General features: G+C 39.0%; 2 protein-coding genes across 2 annotated transcripts; one reads left to right on the plus strand and one right to left on the minus strand.

The window, feature by feature from the left end:
* The first annotated feature begins 4306 nt into the window (after positions 1 to 4306).
* Positions 4307 to 7080, plus strand: LOC104437849 (rust resistance kinase Lr10). Its single transcript, XM_010050902.3, is given in 4 exon segments — positions 4307 to 5117; positions 5676 to 5897; positions 5900 to 6712; positions 6715 to 7080. Coding segments are annotated over 4 exon segments (1851 nt in total). The 5' UTR covers positions 4307 to 4390; the 3' UTR covers positions 6804 to 7080.
* A 3992-nt stretch (positions 7081 to 11072) lies between these two features.
* Positions 11073 to 13839, minus strand: LOC104437839 (vesicle transport protein SFT2B). The gene is made up of 6 exons (XM_010050887.3): positions 13571 to 13839; positions 13385 to 13438; positions 12932 to 13005; positions 12314 to 12431; positions 11599 to 11657; positions 11073 to 11411 (listed from the first exon to the last, which is right to left on the minus strand). The coding sequence occupies exons 1-6, from the start codon at positions 13670 to 13672 to the stop codon at positions 11333 to 11335; spliced, it is 486 nt and encodes a 161-aa protein (XP_010049189.1). The 5' UTR covers positions 13673 to 13839; the 3' UTR covers positions 11073 to 11332.
* Between the last annotated feature and the right edge of the window lie 270 nt (positions 13840 to 14109).

Raw genomic sequence — 14109 nt, forward strand, 5'->3', positions numbered from 1 at the left:
GAGAAGAGAGAGAGGGGAAGCGGGGATGGATGGCAGAAAAGGGGAGAAATCATGTGGGGGGGGAGAAGAGGAGAAAGAGGAGAGAGAGAGAGGAAGAGGACAAAAGAGACGGGGAGAAGGGGGATGTCACAGAAACCACTAGTCTAAACTTCTATTTTTTATGATCAAGACTTTTACTTTGTTAATATTACATATTCTTTGTGCGTCTAAATTAGCAAGTGGTGACTATTAAATATGATAACTCATTGTAATCGTTCAATAAATAAGACAAGTAAAGCCTAGGTAGAACTTGAAACCTATGATGAGGTAAGTTCTAAGTTCTAAATTATGCAATGTAGGTTTCAAATTCTAAAAAGTAAGAACTTGAATGATAACTATTCATGGCCAAAAATTGATTGCTAGAATAGAAATAGAAAAATCTATTTACATTCTTAAATGAGCTTCTAAGTAAAAATAAGCATTTGATAACGACATAAAATTTCTATTTATGGAATAAATTTTCATTTGATAACGACATAAAATTTATCTTTCTTGGGCAGCGATGGCAATCAACGATAGTGGTTGGCGACCAATAGTGGCAATGGCAACCAACAAATGGTGGTAGAGAGCGAGCAGCAACGGGCGGGCGGCTGGCTAGTAACAAGAGCAAGTAATGAGAAGAGTTTTTATTTTTTAAATGCATTGAAAGTCCTAAATCTTGTCGAAAAAGTGTACTTTAATCATAAATTTTTTAAAAAATCCAATTAACTCATAAAACTTGTTACAAAAGTGTAATAAAATTCTAAAACTTTAAAAAAAATGCAATCAAATATTAAAACTTGTCAAATTGGTCAAATCAAATCATTCCATTAATAACACTTTTTAAAAAATTTAGAATTCAATTACACTTTCGTAATAAGTGTTAAAACTTTATTACACTTTTTGAAAATTTTAGGACTTGATTACACTTTTATGATAAGTGTTATGACTTAATTGCACTTTTTAAAAACTTTAGAACTCAATTGCACTGTTGTGACATTAGAACTTCTAATGCACCTATCCCTTTTTATTGCTCATTTCTATTCCAAAAATAGAAAAGTGGAAAATTTTTACTTCTTATTTCTATTTCAAACCTATTTCTTGACTAAAATTTTGTTCTAAAAATAAAAAATAAAATTGCATTATCAAACAAATTTTTATTCTAAACTTATTTCTCAAACAAAAAAAATAGTTCTAGCTAGAAATAGCACGGTTGTCATGCGAGTCTTAAGAAACTTGCTCTAACGAGTAGATTTCAAATTTTAGTTAGAACTTGTACAGAATGAGAAGTTAGAGCCTAAAACCATTCATCCCTAATATTTCAACAATCTAGTGGCACTTTTGTAATTACAATGAAATACTCATGAAATTTACGTAATTCATTGTGCATTGGATCTAATGTGTCATCATATATATATAGTCCCATGAGATCAATATTTGAAAGGGTTAATACCTTAAAAAAACCCCACATCGGTACACCTTTGACAAATTTACCCAATTAATCATAAAAAACTCTAAACTGGTACATTTATAACAAATTTACTCAAAACTAATTTATTTGATTACAAAAAACCCCAAACTAGTAAATTTGTGACAAATATACTCTCGCTAAATTGGATTAATACCACACAAAAAAATCACAAAAATTGTAAATTATGACAAACGGAGCGTAAAATCCCAAATTGGTATACCAATAAATTGTTACATGTCATTTAACTTAATAATTTGACAGTAAAATTTAACTAAAACTAATATAGGGTAAATTTATCACAAATGTATCAGTTTTTGGTAAATTTGTTAAAGATATACCAATTTGGGGTTTTTTGTGGTAAAAAAAAAAAAATTTTGGTAAATTTATCACAGATGTACCATTTTGAGATTTTTCAATGTATTAACTCTATTTGAAATGCTAATAATGTTTTATTTTTTTCTAGTTGGAATCTCATTTTCATGTGACAAAATAATTTCTAAAACCAGAAGGAAAATTTAGGATGTTATACAGGTAGGATTGGGCAGTCAAAATCCTCAATTTGCGGGCTGGACTAGATGGCTTGTCTTTTTTTATTTTTTTTATCACAACAAAAGTAAGGTCCACATGTATGTGAGTGGCTTAAAATTTGTAGTCGTCCAAGTCGACCACATAATCGACTTGATGGAAGGTTTATAAAGTTTGATGGCTTGTATTTTTTATTATTTTATCACAACAAAAGTAAGGTCCACATGCATGCGAGTGGCCTAAAATTTGTAGTCGTCCAAGTCGGCCACATAATCGACTTGATGGAAGGTTTATAAAGTTTGGTGTTTACTTTTAGACTATAAATTTTGGGGGAATTAACACTATTAACTTTTACTAACACAAAGGTTTTAAATTCTTCCAAAAAAAAAAAATCATAAGTAGTTTATTTTCAACCATAAGCAATTTAATTCAACTTTGTGCAAAAATCCCCAAGTGAATGCTTGGTTCTTGAAACATTAAGATTTGTTTTTAAGAGAAGATTAACACTAAAGATATTGTTAAAGATTACCTTGAGAGCATTTAGATAAAGAACGCCTATTATGCTTTCACGTGTTGTTATATATGACAATGCACATAAAAGAGAATGTATTTCAATATTCACTATTCATTAATGCCCATTTAGTATTGTTCTTTTTATCTCTAGGTTGTGTTGGTATACCCATTTTAGCCGTGTACTTCTAATGTAAGCATGTAAGTTGTTGGTCAACGCTTAACTATGCGTTGGCTTGGTCGAATGAATTAATTTGATGAAAATAAACTAAGGTTTCGATTTCGTGAAAAATAAATGATTTAAAAAACAATTTCTCAAAAATGATTGCTTATGTTGCTACTTGAAATAATCTGTCTGCCGAATATGTCTTCATTATTGACAATAATTTATATCTAAACATTTTCTTAAATAATGAAAAATGAGGGACGGTTTCGACATGATCACACAATTAGTGCACATGCAAGCTTTCAAGATATTCTTTAAGGCATGTCAATGTTTGTCAACATATCTTTTACCATGCCCGCAAATCGATGTTCCCCAATACATTAATATTCGAGTGCTCTTGTGAAACTTATTATCAAATTTTAAAAATGATTGTATATTTACATTATTCTTTTCACTATTGATGCATTCTTCATCTCAATTTAGGGCACCCAAGATAATTATTATATTTTTGTCCCAAAATTATTTTTCTGTTCCAGAATTGTTTCCAAAACAGAAATGCATTTGGTAAAACTATTTCATTTTTCTATTTTTGGAATAGATTTTCACTGCAAAAATAAATTTAGAACAAAAATTGAAAGTAAAAAAATTTTACTTCTCTATTTATAGAACAGAAATGAGAAATAAAAATTCTTCTCGTCATTTGTTCTCATTACTAGCTAGCCGTTGTCGATCATCCGCTGCCACCAGCTCGTCAGTCATTGGTCGCCGATTGCCACCGACCACCACTCCCCAATTGTTATCCATCAACCGATGCTCGCCACCACGTTCTCACCAGTTGCCGGCCGCCTCCGTTTGCCTATCGTCGTCCACTGATCACCGACCGTCAGCCACTACTGCCCCAACTATCCCCCACCACTCTTGTTTGCTTAGAAACTCATATAAGAATAAAAATAGAAAATTTTATTTCTCTTCTAGAAATCAATTTCTAATCAGAATGAGGATTATTCGTGTTCGTAACGGTCATTTAAACGTCCGATCCACAAATCAAACAAGCCAGGCAAAATTGGAATAAGTAAAACTCGTCTTTCACCAAAAGGGAACTCATTTTGCTTGACACCAGCATAGTTGAAAGAATTTGGAAACCATTCTCAAATACCTACAATTTTTTTTTCCTAATTTTTTGGGGAAAACATAGGTTGACAATATCGTCAAAAAAAAAAAAAATACCCATGTTTCAATTCGGGACACTACTCAAAAAAAGGAGGGCCATGGGTGAGTAACCCTTGGTTGAATATGACCCGAGAGCAAAACCAAAAGAAAAAAAGACGGAGACAGTGTGAAATTTTATAAAATAATTACTAATTATTTTTAAATTTTAAGTTATTAAATGAATGGGTAGTTTAAGGTATTCAAACGAGGAAAGGAGGAGGAACTTGCTTCGCGAGTTCGAGCTTGACTTGACCGAGTAAACTTCCCGTGCACTCGCTTCCCCAAGAATACATTGGTAACGCGGGGGCGACTGACAGACAACGATGGACCGCGAAAAGTCCAAGTCAAAGTAAAACTCATTGCAGATGCAACAACGGTTCTTGGTTTTCTCTCTCTCGAGGATAGGCCTGACGAGAATTACAAAACGAGACAGACCCAGAGAGAGAGAGAGAGAGAGAGAGAGCGTAAGGAAACCAGTTGATCCATCCACCATGCGCTCTTCCGTTCCCTCCCTCGTCCTCCTCTTCCTCTGCTTCGCCCATGGCACCGCCGACCCCGCCCACGACGACCCTTGCCGACCCCGGAGCTGCCCTCACGGGCCGGACGTCCAGTTCCCGTTCCTGCTCGAACACAGCGACCAACCTCACAACTGCGGCTACAGTCCGGACTTCAAGTTGTCCTGCGACGAGCGTGGGCACACCCAGCTCTCGCTCCCGGACACCCCGCGGCCGCTTGTCGTCACGGACATCGATTACAATAACACCTCCATCGGCGTGCGGGACCGCGACAGTTGCATCCCCGTGCTGCTGGCGAACCTCAACCACTCTATCTTCTTCTACGACAACAGCTCACTCAACCGGGATAGTAGTGGTTACTCGTATAGTGGTTATTCGCCGCCCTACAACTATACCCTGTTCCAGTGCCCGAAGGACGGGAGGAGCGACAGCAGCATGACCCGGCTGGGTTGCGTGAAAACATCCGAGTACGACGTCTTCGCCGTCCAGTCCGACTCCTACGTCGGAGACTTGCCACTGGTGTCCTGCATGAGGAACGGGAGTATCGACTTGCTCCCGATGATGATCGATAGCATGATGGACGAGGTCCGTTTGTTCTGGGACAAAAAAAAGCCGGACTGCGGGCGATGCACGAATCAAGGTAAGTGGTGTCGGCAGAACGAGAGGGGCATCTTCTGCATCAATCCTTCTGGTGGACACGAAGGTATTATCGATTCCCAAACTTTTTATGTTTCATGAGACTTTGCTTGACTGTTGTGTTATTTCACTTTCTAGTTTAAGCGATTGTTAATGCTCGAGCCCTTTTCTGTAGGCCATCATTCCAAAGCTTTTAAAATCTGGTGATGAGTATAGCAAAATTGCTTTCTGAGTTATGGTTGTTGAAATTTATCAAGTCTCTCTTTTGTAAAGATAAGATCGACGGAGCGCAGAGGAAGGAGAATCATAGTTTCTAAGCAAGAAATAGGGCTTCTGCGAAACTAAGATTGCTTTTACACGTGCAATTCCGCCGGATGGATGCATTTCCACAACTTAGTCTCGTTTATCAGATGATACTTTCTGTAAATTAAATTGAAGGTGTTCTGAAGCCTGATTGCCCAGTTTTTATAGAAATAATCTGTGATGACCTGAAATGAAGGTCAGTCACGGTGTTAAGTAAAGCTGATATAACTGGTTTTGACTTTTGAGGGCTTTTATTCTAGTTGTTTTATCATTCCTACAAACTTCGGCAGAAGCTCGAGTACTGACTTCTTTGAATCTGCAGGAAAAAGAAATCTAGAGATCGCGGGAGGAGTGGTGGGCTTTTTTCTCTTTCTTGTTGTATTAAGCGGACTCGGCTATGTCATCAATGAAAAAAGAAGAGATAAAGCATTCCAACTCAAGATCGAGAGCTTCTTGCATGACTATGAGGCCCTCAAGCCCACCCGTTACTCCTACAATGACATCAAGAGGATAACCAATGACTTCGAGGAAAAACTAGGCCAGGGGCTTACGGAACGGTCTACAAAGGGAAGCTATCGGACGAGATTTTTGTCGCCGTGAAGATGCTGGACAATTCATTCGGGAATGGAGAGGAGTTCATCAACGAAGTGAGCACGATGGGAAGGATTCACCACGTCAACGTGGTCCGGATGGTTGGTTTCTGCGCCGACGGTTTCCGAAGAGCCTTGGTGTACGAGTTCCTGGCTAACGAGTCTCTGGAGAAGTTCATATTTCAGGGCGAGGACACTCTCGACCCTTTCCTTAGTTGGGAGAGGCTCCACGATATCGCTCTCGGAGTGGCCAAAGGCATAGAGTATCTTCACCAGGGGTGTGATCATAAGATCCTCCATTTCGACATTAAGCCGCACAACATCTTGCTAGATAACAACTTCAATCCTAAGATTGCGGATTTTGGTCTGGCAAAGCTATGTTCCAAGGAACAAAGTGCGGTGTCCATGACTGCAGCCAGAGGTACCATGGGTTACATTGCCCCAGAAGTCTTCTCCAGGAACTTTGGAAGCGTGTCGTCTAAGTCGGACGTGTACAGCTTCGGAATGCTGCTGCTCGAAATGGTTGGGGGGAGAAAAAACGTTGATGTGAACGCGAAGAACATGAGCCAGATGTACTTCCCGCAGTGGGTCTATAACCATCTAAATAAAGGTGAAGAGCTTGAAATACGAATCCGAGAGGATGGCGACCACAACATAGCCAAGAAACTGGCGATTGTGGGGCTCTGGTGCATTCACTGGTACCCTGCCGATCGGCCCCCTGTGAAAGCGGTGGTTCAGATGCTTGAGGGAGATGAGTGCCCTGTCATGCCAAAAATCCTTTTGTTTCCTCCAGTTCAGGGGATGCTGCAATCATGCGCGGAAGGCTCTGGAACACAGATCTAGAAGTTATTGCGGAATAAGTTCGAGTGCCCTTTTGCAGTATGTCATCTCTCCGTGACTGAAGCCGTACGTTATGTGATACAAGAATCTATGTACTTAGTGGAAACCATTGATGCGCTCCCACCACTTACCTATAGTATTAGATCCAATATGTATAGAGGAATTCCTTTCCTCTTATATTTCCTACTAGGCAAGTTGTTATGTAATCCTAGAATCTATGTACTTACTGGAAGTTTGTAAAATAATAAGTTATTGGATTTGATTGCCCAGCGTGAATGCAGTTCGTTCTTGTGTGCATTTCATGTCCTGAATTCCAGGAAATATAGCAACAATTGGTTTCTGGGACGAATTGTGCTTTCTGTCTGCTTGGGGAGTTGAATATATCTAGATTCAGCAATTTAAAAAGGAATGAGAGTACTACTGCTAGGAAAAATGGCCCTTCCCATGAGGATGATTAAGTTCTAAAATACATAATTAATTGAAGACAACGTATCTGCAGAAGCGCTAAGAGAGTAAAAGGGTAATGTTTTCAAGGTCGTTTCAATCACAAGCGGGAATGACGCAAGTTCGAAGCTTCTTGAAAGAGAATGTATCGGTGAATTAGGGTGGTACGGTGGCTTCATTAACAGAGGGAATTCTTGCCAAAGAGTGGCAACTCAGCTTATGAAATTGGTTAGTGATATGTACTGGAACCGAACAACTTCATGGTTTCAAAGGGTCTACTTGTGTCCTTTTGAGTCAAACACTACAACACATTCATACCATGCTGATCGAACTCTTCATCATTTCCTTTCAGTTCAAGCCGAGTAGAACTAGTTTGTCCGGTTTTTCTACCACCCTTGAGATCTCTCAGCTAATAAGAGAAACTCTTTTCAACTGTCAAGTGGCTTCAAGATTTATACACAAAAATTCGAGCGCCAGAGAAACAGGAACACAACACGAAACACGCCATCATGATCAGGGCAGCGAGTTCCGGTAAGAGATTACAACTTTGAGTGCAAACACTTAGTAGTAGATCACACTATCTCACTAAATCACTCTTTTGGTATTTCTCTCACGATCACAAACGTTTAAGCTCACCAAAGATAAGCATATGATCGAAGTTCACTCGGATTTTGGAATAATAAATTCTACGCTCCGTCTCTTACTTGCTCATTACTTCTTGATCTCCTTAAATACTCTTCCACTTCCAAATTAGCCATTGGACAGTATCTAAAGGATTGTCTTCCAATCTACTTATGACATCCTGAATTTTTAAACCTATTTTCTACTGAATTAATCGGATATTTCATTGACACATTTATAGGGTTATTCTTAGAGCCGATCACTCTTGAGATAACTAGACTGTCAGTGTAAGCCATTAAGAAATTTTAAGGCAATAGACTTGAGAATTCGATCAGAAGTCGGTTTCTCGACCGTGCTTATCTTTGGAAGCCATTACAACATAGTTAAAAATCAATTTGAGATCAGAAATAGGTCTGTTCGACTGAGATATGTGGCCGATTGTGGGTGATTCCACTAAATTGGAAAATTCTCGTCGATCAATACTAACCTAATTTTACTATCATTTTAGCATCCTGTGTCCGTAATTGAATCCTCAAAATTTTCATGACAATCAATAATTTCCATTGAGTCGAGTGAGTTCATAATGATTCGAAGAAAATTGACCACGGGTCATTTGCCCTAAAAAGTTCTGAAAATTACCTGGTAATCTAAGTCACGCTAAAAACGCGCTAAATGGAAATTAATTGCCGATTCAAGTTTGATTTAAAAAATTAAAGATTCTGTCATGTCATAATAAATTTTAGGACTCACAACTCAGTCTTAAAAGATTTTTTTGACAACCGAGACTTTTTGGAAAAAAGTCAGTTTAGAGCCATTTTTGTTCAGTTGAAGTCGGGGTTTAATTTTGGTTGCAAAATTGAGAAGTACGAGGAATTTTTGGATGAGGAAAATTATCGATTTGATAAATGGGACATCAATTAACTTTATGAGAGCTGATTGAGAGAGAATCAAGAGGGAATTAATTCCAATTGGAGCTTTATTCTTCAAAATTCGTAATCCCCCATACCCTAGTCAATTTTGGACCATTGGAAAAGTTATTTGGGGTGTTGTTGTGGCCAAAGGAAGGCCAAGGGATAATACTTGGCTTAGGTTGAAACTTAAGGAGCAAGGGTGGAAAAAAATGGACAAAGTGGAGCCCCTATCTCACTCATCTCTATCTATAACATTCCAAGTCTCCATTATACACATATTGTCCGCTTTAGACATTAAGTTCTCATGATTTTATTCCTCTCGGGGTAACCCATACTACCCCAAGAAAACGTGTATTTACAGTTAGAGGGACCCATGATCTTATAAGATAGCCCACGACTCCCTCCTTAAGCGATGTGGCACATGAGAGGGACTCTTTCCTTACGCACGTCCAGGGACCAAGGTGCGGACGCACCACCATCCCTCTTCCCCACGCACCGTTGCATGGGTTGTTGGTGCGACCTCATGTCAAAACAGGGGCCACTTCTGGGTTGGAGGAGAGTGGGGCTACGAGCAAGAGAACTTGCCTTTTTCCATTACCTAACACCTGCTTGCTATAAGCACGCCTGATTATATGTCGTCAGCAGAAGTCCTTCTCCATCTACATGCAAATTGGAGAGATTCTTAATGGAGGTAGTTGGCACAAATGAAGATACAAGAATCTGAAGGGATCTTTGTTCTTGTGGCGGGAAGCTTCGGATCGGAAAAAAAGGGTCGACTGGGGCTCAGATTTGGACAAGACTTCGCTATGAAACTCTACTTGATTGGGTGTTCTTTAGACTTTGGGGATGATTTGGCCCAGCAATCTGCATGCTCCAGTCCACACCAAAAAGTACCCAATTAGAAATTTTTCAAAACAAAGTTGCAGGATGGTCTTTTGTTCAACACAAATAGGCTTTGTAACTGTTCATTGCATTGTCCTTGGGTCATCATATCTCAAATCAACTTGGACTAGAGGTGTTCAAAGATGGTGGTTCACAAGGGTCAAGCCCACCACAAGCCCAAACAACATCATATGACTAGTGCTTCGGGGCTGAAACCTTGTATATGCACATAATTAGTAAGCCAAACATTTAAGGCTTCCCTTGTCTGTATAGTCTTCCTTTCACGAAATGCTATCCGAAGAATGTTCATCAGACAAGCAGTTCCTGAAGTTGAATTCATTGTTTTCTCGGCACAGGCCAATAAGGCTCTGGCTTCTTGTAATTTGATCTTTCCAAAGGCCACCGTCTCTATTTTCCAGGCCCTTGTCCTCGAACAAGGACATTTGTCGGTATGCATCATCTTCCTCGACTAAGTTTGCTCATTACGGATCAAGCCAAGTGGTTAAAAACACGAATTCCATGCATGAGTCTCATTTTGCAATCATTACGGACAATAAGGCCTATTTGGTAACATAAAGAACATAAATCAATTTTTTTTTTTTTACAGGGAGCCAAAAAAGAGCATAAATCTGTTTAATAAATTTTTTGTTCTTAGAAATAAAAATCAATTTTTTTTGTTGCCGAGAATATATTTAGAATAAAATCAAAAAATAGAAAAAAACTACTTCCTATCGGGATTCCTAGAATCAATTCCCCTTTTTTCCTCCTCCTCTTCTCTTCTTTTCTTCCCCTTTCTTCTTCTTCCTTTCTCCTCTTCTCTTCTTTTCTTCCCCTTTCTTCTTCTTCCTTTCAACCAATTGCTGGCCTCAACCATGCTTCAGGACTAGCTAGATGAGGGCTGACAACGTCGAGCCACGGTGAGGCTCGGCCTCAAGACTGAGCCTGAGGCCGACCTCACACCACCTAAGCAAGGTCAAGTCTTGCCAGTGGCCTCACGAGGCTCACTTTGGTCAAGCGAGCTCGCCAAACCTCGCCCAGTTGGTCGCCAAAAGAAGAGAAAAGGAAAAAGAAAAAAAGAAAAAAGGAAAAGAGAAAAATATAATAAAAGTACTAAAAATTAAAGCAACAAAAAAAAATTAAGAATCTTACAAAACACATTTCTGTCATTGGAAACGCGTTTCTGTCATTGGAAGATAAATTTTGGACAGTTACCAAGCGTGTTCTTTTACTAATAAATTGTTTCTCAAAATAGAATTAAAAAAAAATCATTTCTGATCAAAAATTATTTTCAGGAGTAGAATTGTTACCAAACGCGTCCTAAACCTTGTAGAGTCATTTCTTATCTCCAAACCAATGAATTTGACACGGGGTAGGGAGATATTGTATCTGGAATATGCTTGTTCTTCGCTTGTGTAGGTGGACTAATCTTTCTTCTTCCAAAGATGTACTGTATTATAACCATTACCGACCCTTGGCTCGACAAAATTCGATAACAATGAGCTTACAAAAGTTTATTGGACCAGAACTCAGGTGCAAAACAGATTCAAGAAACCAAAGCAAACAGTTCAATGAAGAAACAAATATGACAATTAGCAAGCAATCAATCACAGGCTCAGGAAAAGCAAAAAAAATGACCACACACCAGTAACCCCAATGCATAAAATAATAAACCAATGGTGAACGAACTTCTCTTACAACTCGGTGTCACAAAGTCTAACCATCAAATCAGAAACCATTCTTCGGGCAAAAGGAATGTAGCTTAAACTGTACCTGAAATATAGCAAACGAAGTAGATGCTTTAGCCTTTATTGAGCTAAAAATTAATAAAAAGCTACACAGAAAACAGCCGAATGTAATCTTTCATCATCAATAGCTTAGTCATGACCCAAGTTGCAACAGAGAAATGCCAAGGCGCAAATATAGAAAGCAAAGAGACAAAAGAAAACAACAGACTTACCAGATAAGGGCGCAGATCTCAATAATGATTGCTATAATGGTCAAAACCTTACTATGTATCTGCAAATTAGGATCATGAAAAATAAGAACATTTTGGGAGAATATGACTAGCTGTCTCCGTCTTAACATGATATATGCAAAGATGTAACTTAAGCCTGTACACCCCGACGGAATATAGCAGACGCTAGAATACAAATCAGTGAAGGGCACTGTCAGAGACTAAATGGACGAGATCACTAGATGCTGAAGGCTATAGGGCCATACAGAAGTGATTGCTTTCGACCATCCACAAAACTCCTCAGGAGCAGTGCCAAAAATTTTATGTTGAAGGGCAGTGTTGGGAAACCATAGACAGCAAGCTTTGTGAGAAGTGCTCTGATATCAAACTCTATTTCCAACTATTTCATCAAAAGATTCCACACAGGAATGTTGAGCTTTAAAAAAGTTTCAAATCAACCAAGATCCAAGCAAATTACAGGTAATAATTACATGGAGAACCAAGTTAAGCATACCACATAGCCAGATAGAAATGCATCAAAGGAAGGAATAATTTCCAAAGCAGAGAGTCATGTAAGAAAATACTCCACTAGCAGGAAAAAAAATCCATAGGAGTAAAAGTAGATTAAGGAAATCTTTGAAGCTGAAAGAATCCATTTCAGTGTCTCCTCAATTATATTTGCTATGATGAAAACATCTTAACAGGATCAAATGCTTACCCAAAGAGCGCAGATGAGAGCTAAAGCGACACATCCAAGGTAAATGGCTGTTGCAAAGACTCGAGTTGAGTCAAACATCATCCTCATTTGTTGTGCAGCTCCAATAAGGAAGACTGTGCTGCCAAACGGGAAAAAAAGGTCAGAATCCAGAATGACAACTTATTCTATGGGGGTGATTCCCGGATATATGTAGATAGATCTAATCAGCTGCACGTGGACCAATAGCAGTAACATTTGCTCTTTATCTAAAGAGGTAACATGGGAAAACAATAACTGAAGTGGTGAGATAATATGTTCAACATCTACAACACCCAGTACAGTTGAATATTGTTGGAGGGTTCAACTCTTGCATGTCCAAGAAAAGATGAACAATTTATACAGATTGCAAGAGAAAACCTTGCTCTATTCTTAGGAATGATCACCGAGCTCTGGGACTAGTCACAGGGAAGGCACCAGAGAGAGAGAGAAAGTGAGCTTACGCATATAAACTGAATTAGACAAATTAACGAATGCAAAGTTGGGCATAACGTTGATCGGTGAAAGCAACTTTCCAATTATTAGAAATAGGAAATAAGGAGCTAAGGCATCATCTTTTGCTCAATGACCAATTTCACTTACCTACCGACGGCCAAAAGGTTGCCACAGGTGAAAACGACGGCAAATTTGATGGGCTTCGCAAACACAATCAAGGACTGCGATACGTGAAGTCAAAGGAAACAAATCTTAGTATTGCAGCTCCAAGTTTCGCCAATGGGAAAAATTCCAAAGGCGGAAAAAGATCGCATTCGAAATTCATGTGTCACCACCACGAATGGTTCCTAAAATATAAAAAAAGAAACATTCTCGCTCTCAATTTTTTTCAATTCCGAGAAAGCCAAAGACAATGGCGCACCGTCGGACATGACAATTCGACGTATTATCAGAAAGCAGAAACGCAGCAAGCATTGTGGCCAAATGGAATGCAGACTTGCGAAATTACCGAAGTGCAGAGTACCCAGAAAGCACAAACAATTTCGACACCCGACGATGAGCAGCTGACATGAATCCACTGAGATGGTGCGTGAATCTTACCAGGAACATGCACACGAGGCCGACGAGAAGACACGCTCCGAAGGCGTAGACCCTCTGCTCCACCCCCGCCCCGGCACAAGGAGAAAAACCCAGAAACAGCATCAACGGGGACGATCATACAAGAAATGGGTTTCCGCAGAATCGGACCAATCGGCCGAAAAGGAGGAAGAAAAGAGGGAGCTTGACCTGCATAGGAGAGAGAGAGCAGATTCCATCTGAGTCTTCAGCCAAGACTTCGTCTTGGCCCTCTTCTTCTCCGCCGAACAACGACTGGCTCAGCTTCCACATTGCGGTCGGAGCTCGGAGCTTGCGGCTTCGGATTCGCGCTTCGCATAAGGGGGAAAGCTCCTCTGCGCAGAGTCCGAAGGAAAGAGGCGAGTTCGTGCGCGGAGAAGAGAGAGAGAGAGAGAGAGAGAGAGAGAGAATACTTTGCGAATGGAAAATGGTAAAGAGTGAATAAAAAAAATGAAATGAGTTTGCCAAAAAAGGGGATCTTCATGTTCACATCGCGATTTTCGTTTGTTCGTACAGATTGAATGATCTGTAATATATGTACCTTTTAAAAAAAATGATTTTATTATACCGCTTTAAATAATTAATTAATAAAAATATTTTATTATTTAAAATAATTCATATCTAAATATTTTCGCATACAACAAAAATATTTTTTTATTTGTACTTTTTGGCAAATGATTTAAATGATTATTCTCTTAAAAATATTCTTT

This window comes from Eucalyptus grandis, chromosome 1 (assembly GCF_016545825.1).
Source record: "Eucalyptus grandis isolate ANBG69807.140 chromosome 1, ASM1654582v1, whole genome shotgun sequence".
NCBI classification, from domain to species: domain Eukaryota; kingdom Viridiplantae; phylum Streptophyta; class Magnoliopsida; order Myrtales; family Myrtaceae; genus Eucalyptus; species Eucalyptus grandis.

Coding starts and splice junctions, on each gene's coding strand:
- LOC104437839 (XM_010050887.3), bottom strand. CDS start 13,672: ATGTGGAAGCTGAGCCAGTCGTTGTTCGGCGGAGAAGAAGAGGGCCAA. Junction 13,006..13,384: donor GCCTCGTGTGCATGTTCCTG/GTAAGATTCACG, acceptor CACGTATCGCAG/TCCTTGATTGTGTTTGCGAA. Junction 11,412..11,598: donor GAGATCTGCGCCCTTATCTG/GTAAGTCTGTTG, acceptor GCTATATTTCAG/GTACAGTTTAAGCTACATTC.